This window comes from Carlito syrichta, unplaced genomic scaffold (genome assembly GCF_000164805.1).
Source record: "Carlito syrichta isolate Samal-C Ts95f unplaced genomic scaffold, Tarsius_syrichta-2.0.1 Scaffold311659, whole genome shotgun sequence".
NCBI lineage: Eukaryota > Metazoa > Chordata > Mammalia > Primates > Tarsiidae > Carlito > Carlito syrichta.
In genome coordinates this window covers 8,401-11,397 of record NW_007255755.1, presented here as the reverse complement: position 1 = coordinate 11,397, position 2,997 = coordinate 8,401, and the positions used below count along the sequence as shown (strand labels likewise).

At 53.5% G+C, this 2,997-nt stretch overlaps 1 protein-coding gene across 1 annotated transcript in view; it reads left to right on the top strand.

Annotated features, from left to right (window-relative positions):
- The window catches only part of LOC110596616 (fukutin-related protein-like), a gene marked incomplete at its 3' end in the record, with an annotated part of 6,380 nt that extends 3,389 nt beyond the window's left edge, over positions 1-2,991 (top strand). Inside the window, exon 2 of the mRNA XM_021717983.1 lies at positions 2,687-2,991. Within this exon, the coding sequence (XP_021573658.1) occupies positions 2,726-2,991 (266 nt within the window). The remainder of the gene's footprint in view (positions 1-2,686) is intronic.
- Between the last annotated feature and the right edge of the window lie 6 nt (positions 2,992-2,997).

Below are 2,997 nucleotides of genomic sequence, written 5' to 3'. Positions count from 1 at the left end.
GAAGGATCGCCGGAGCCCAGCAGGTCGAGGCTGCGGTGGCCGGGAGCGTGCTACTGCACTCCAGTCTGGGTGATAGAGTGAGACTCCAACCCAAAGAAAAAAAAAGGCGGTTTCTTTCGCTCATGCCAACTCTGGCATGTCTCTGTTTCTTTTCTCCCTTCTTTCTCTGATAACCTTTGTTTGAAAACTTAAAAAAAACAGCAAGCAGGACTAGAGTGGCTAAAGAGGGCTGGGAGGGCATTCCTGGTAGAAGAGAGAGAAAAGAAAGATCAGGGCAGGACCCAGGCACACTGCAATATGTCAGAGCTCAGCTCTGGGGACCTCAGTGAGCTTTATGAACACACAAGCCCATCATTTTTTTGCCAAGAAAATTCTCAGTGCTGAGGACACAGTGGTGACTGAGACTGCCCTGGCTCTGCCCTCCCAGGGCTCAAAGTCTTCCCCACACCAGAATGGGCAGAGCTGGGATGGGGGAGGCCAGGGGCTGTGAGAGCCTGGAGGCAGTCCCTAGCCCAGCCGGGGGTTCAGGAAAGGCTTCCTGGAGGAGGGGGCATGTGGGCTGAGGCCTCAAGTGTAAGGAGCAGGTCTCCAGGAGAAGAGGTGTGGGGAAAGGGTTTTCCAGACAAAAGAATGTGTGATCGCTGGGAAATAAGATCGTTGGAGAAAAAGTTCAGGGCATAGAGTTTGAAGGAAGCATGGCAAGAGAGTGGAACGTTGTAACAAACTTTGACTTTCTCCCCCAGACACCGGGAGACATGGCAAGTTCTGACCAAGGAAGGGAGAGGTCTGACGTGTGTTTTAGGAAGATTCCTCTGACTACCATGAGGAGGGGACTGAGCAGGAGACCCAGAGGGAGGGAATTTAACTGGACCCTGTTGAGGAGGGAACTGTGGAAGTGGGGATGGGGCAGAAGTACTTAGGACGAAGGAGGATTCGTTTCCTCTCTCTAGGAAGGGCAGAAACATATAAAAATCTTCCATGGTAGCTGGGCGCGGTGGTTCACGCCTGTAATCCCAGCACTTTGGGAGGCCAAGGCGAGAGGATTGCCTGAGCCCAGGGGTTTCAGACTAGCCTGGACACCTTGACAAGACCTCGTCTCTACAATAAATTACAAAATTAGCTTGGAATGGTGGTGCATGCCTGTAGTTCCAGCTACTTGGAAGGCTGAGGTAGAAGGATTGCCTGAGCCTGGCAGGTCGAAACTGTGGTGGCCATGAGTGTGCCACTACACTCCAGCCTGGGTGACAGAGTGAGACTCAAAAATATATATATAAATATATATACATATATATATATATCACATAAAATGTACCATCTCACCCATTGTTCAGTACACAGTTCAACAAACAGTGTTAAGTACACTCACACGGTTGTGCACACACACCTCCAGGGCTCTTCTGTCTCCCCAAACTGAAACTCTGCACCCATCAGACAACTCCCCATTACCCCTCCCCACACCCACCATTCTACTTTCTGTTTCTATGACTTTGACCCACTCCATTAAGAAAAATTAATTAGTACACCCAACATCTAAGAATGGGGATAGGCCAGGTGCAGTGGCTCACTCCTGTAATCCCAGCACCAAGGTGTGGAAAATCACTTGAACCCAGGAGTTTAAGACCAGCCTGGGCAACATAGCTAGACCCTTCTCTACAAAAAAAAAAGGGAAAAAAAAGGGTAATCCTGATTTTAAAAAAGAATTAAAACATTTCTGATTTTCTTGCAAAACCAACCCAGTTGGGATGTCCCTGACAATCAGGGAGCTATCAGGGTGGCACAGTGTTTTGTTTTGTTTTGGTTTGGTTTTTTTTGAGTTGGACTCTCACTCAGTCACCCAGGTTGGAGTGCAGTGGCACGCTCACGGCCACCTCAGCCTCGACCTGCTAGACTCAGGCAGTCCTTCAGCCTCAGCCTTCCAAGTAGCTGAAACTACAGGTGCACACCACCACACCCGGCTAATTTTTTGATTTATTGTCGAGACGAGGTCTCGCCAAGTTGCCCAGGCTGGTCTCAAACCCCTGGGCTCAGGCAGTCCTCTCGGCTCCCAAAGTGCTGGGATTACAGGCTAAGCCACCACACCCAGACAGCACAGGGTTTGAGGAAGTGAAAAGGGGGCAGCAAGGGAGGGACTTGGGGGCAACTCCCAGGGGCTGTAGCATCAGCCCCCTCCTGAAGCCAGGACCAGGGTGTAAGAGGATAGGGAGGGAGAGATCCGGGAGGAGGGAAAGGTAGAGAGAGATGCAAGTGGAGCTTGGGAATGGGTTGGGGTGTTTATAACTGAACCTGATTCAGAATGGGAATTTGACAGGCAAAGGGTGGGACTGAACAGGGAAGAAGGGAAGGTGATTCATTTGAACAAAAACTACTGAGCACCTAATGTGTATCTGGCTCTATGCTGGGTGGTGTTGGGAACCCAGCAGTGACCTAGACAGGCACAAGTCCTGCCCTCCTGGGGCTCACAATTCAGTGGGGGACTCAGACTCTTCCCGAAGCACTGATGACTCAAAGCGGCCAGGCCAGGGGGCAGAGGAAGCCCAGAGGGGCTGCATGATCCAGCCTGGGAGGTCATGGAGGGCTTCCTGGAGGAGGGAAATTGAGAGGGCTCGGGGAAGGGCAAGGCCAAGCGTTGGTGGAGGGGGCGTTTCTGACAACCAGCTCCAGCCTTGCTTTCGTCCCTGCTCCCCAGGACGCCCCAGAGGCCCAGCTAGGGCCAGACTTCGGCCCCATGCGGCTCACCCGCTGCCAGGCTGCCCTGGCAGCCGCCATCACCCTCAACCTCCTGGTTCTCTTCTATGTCTCGTGGCTGCAGCACCAGCCCAGGAACTCCCGGGCTCGGGGCCCCCATCGGGCCCCTGCCGCTGGCCCCCGCGTCACGGTCCTGGTGCGGGAGTTCGAGGCTTTTGACAACGCGGTGCCGGAGCTGGTGGACTCCTTCCTGCAACAGGACCCAGCCCAGCCGGTGGTGGTGGCGGCCGACACGCTCCCCTACCCGCCCCT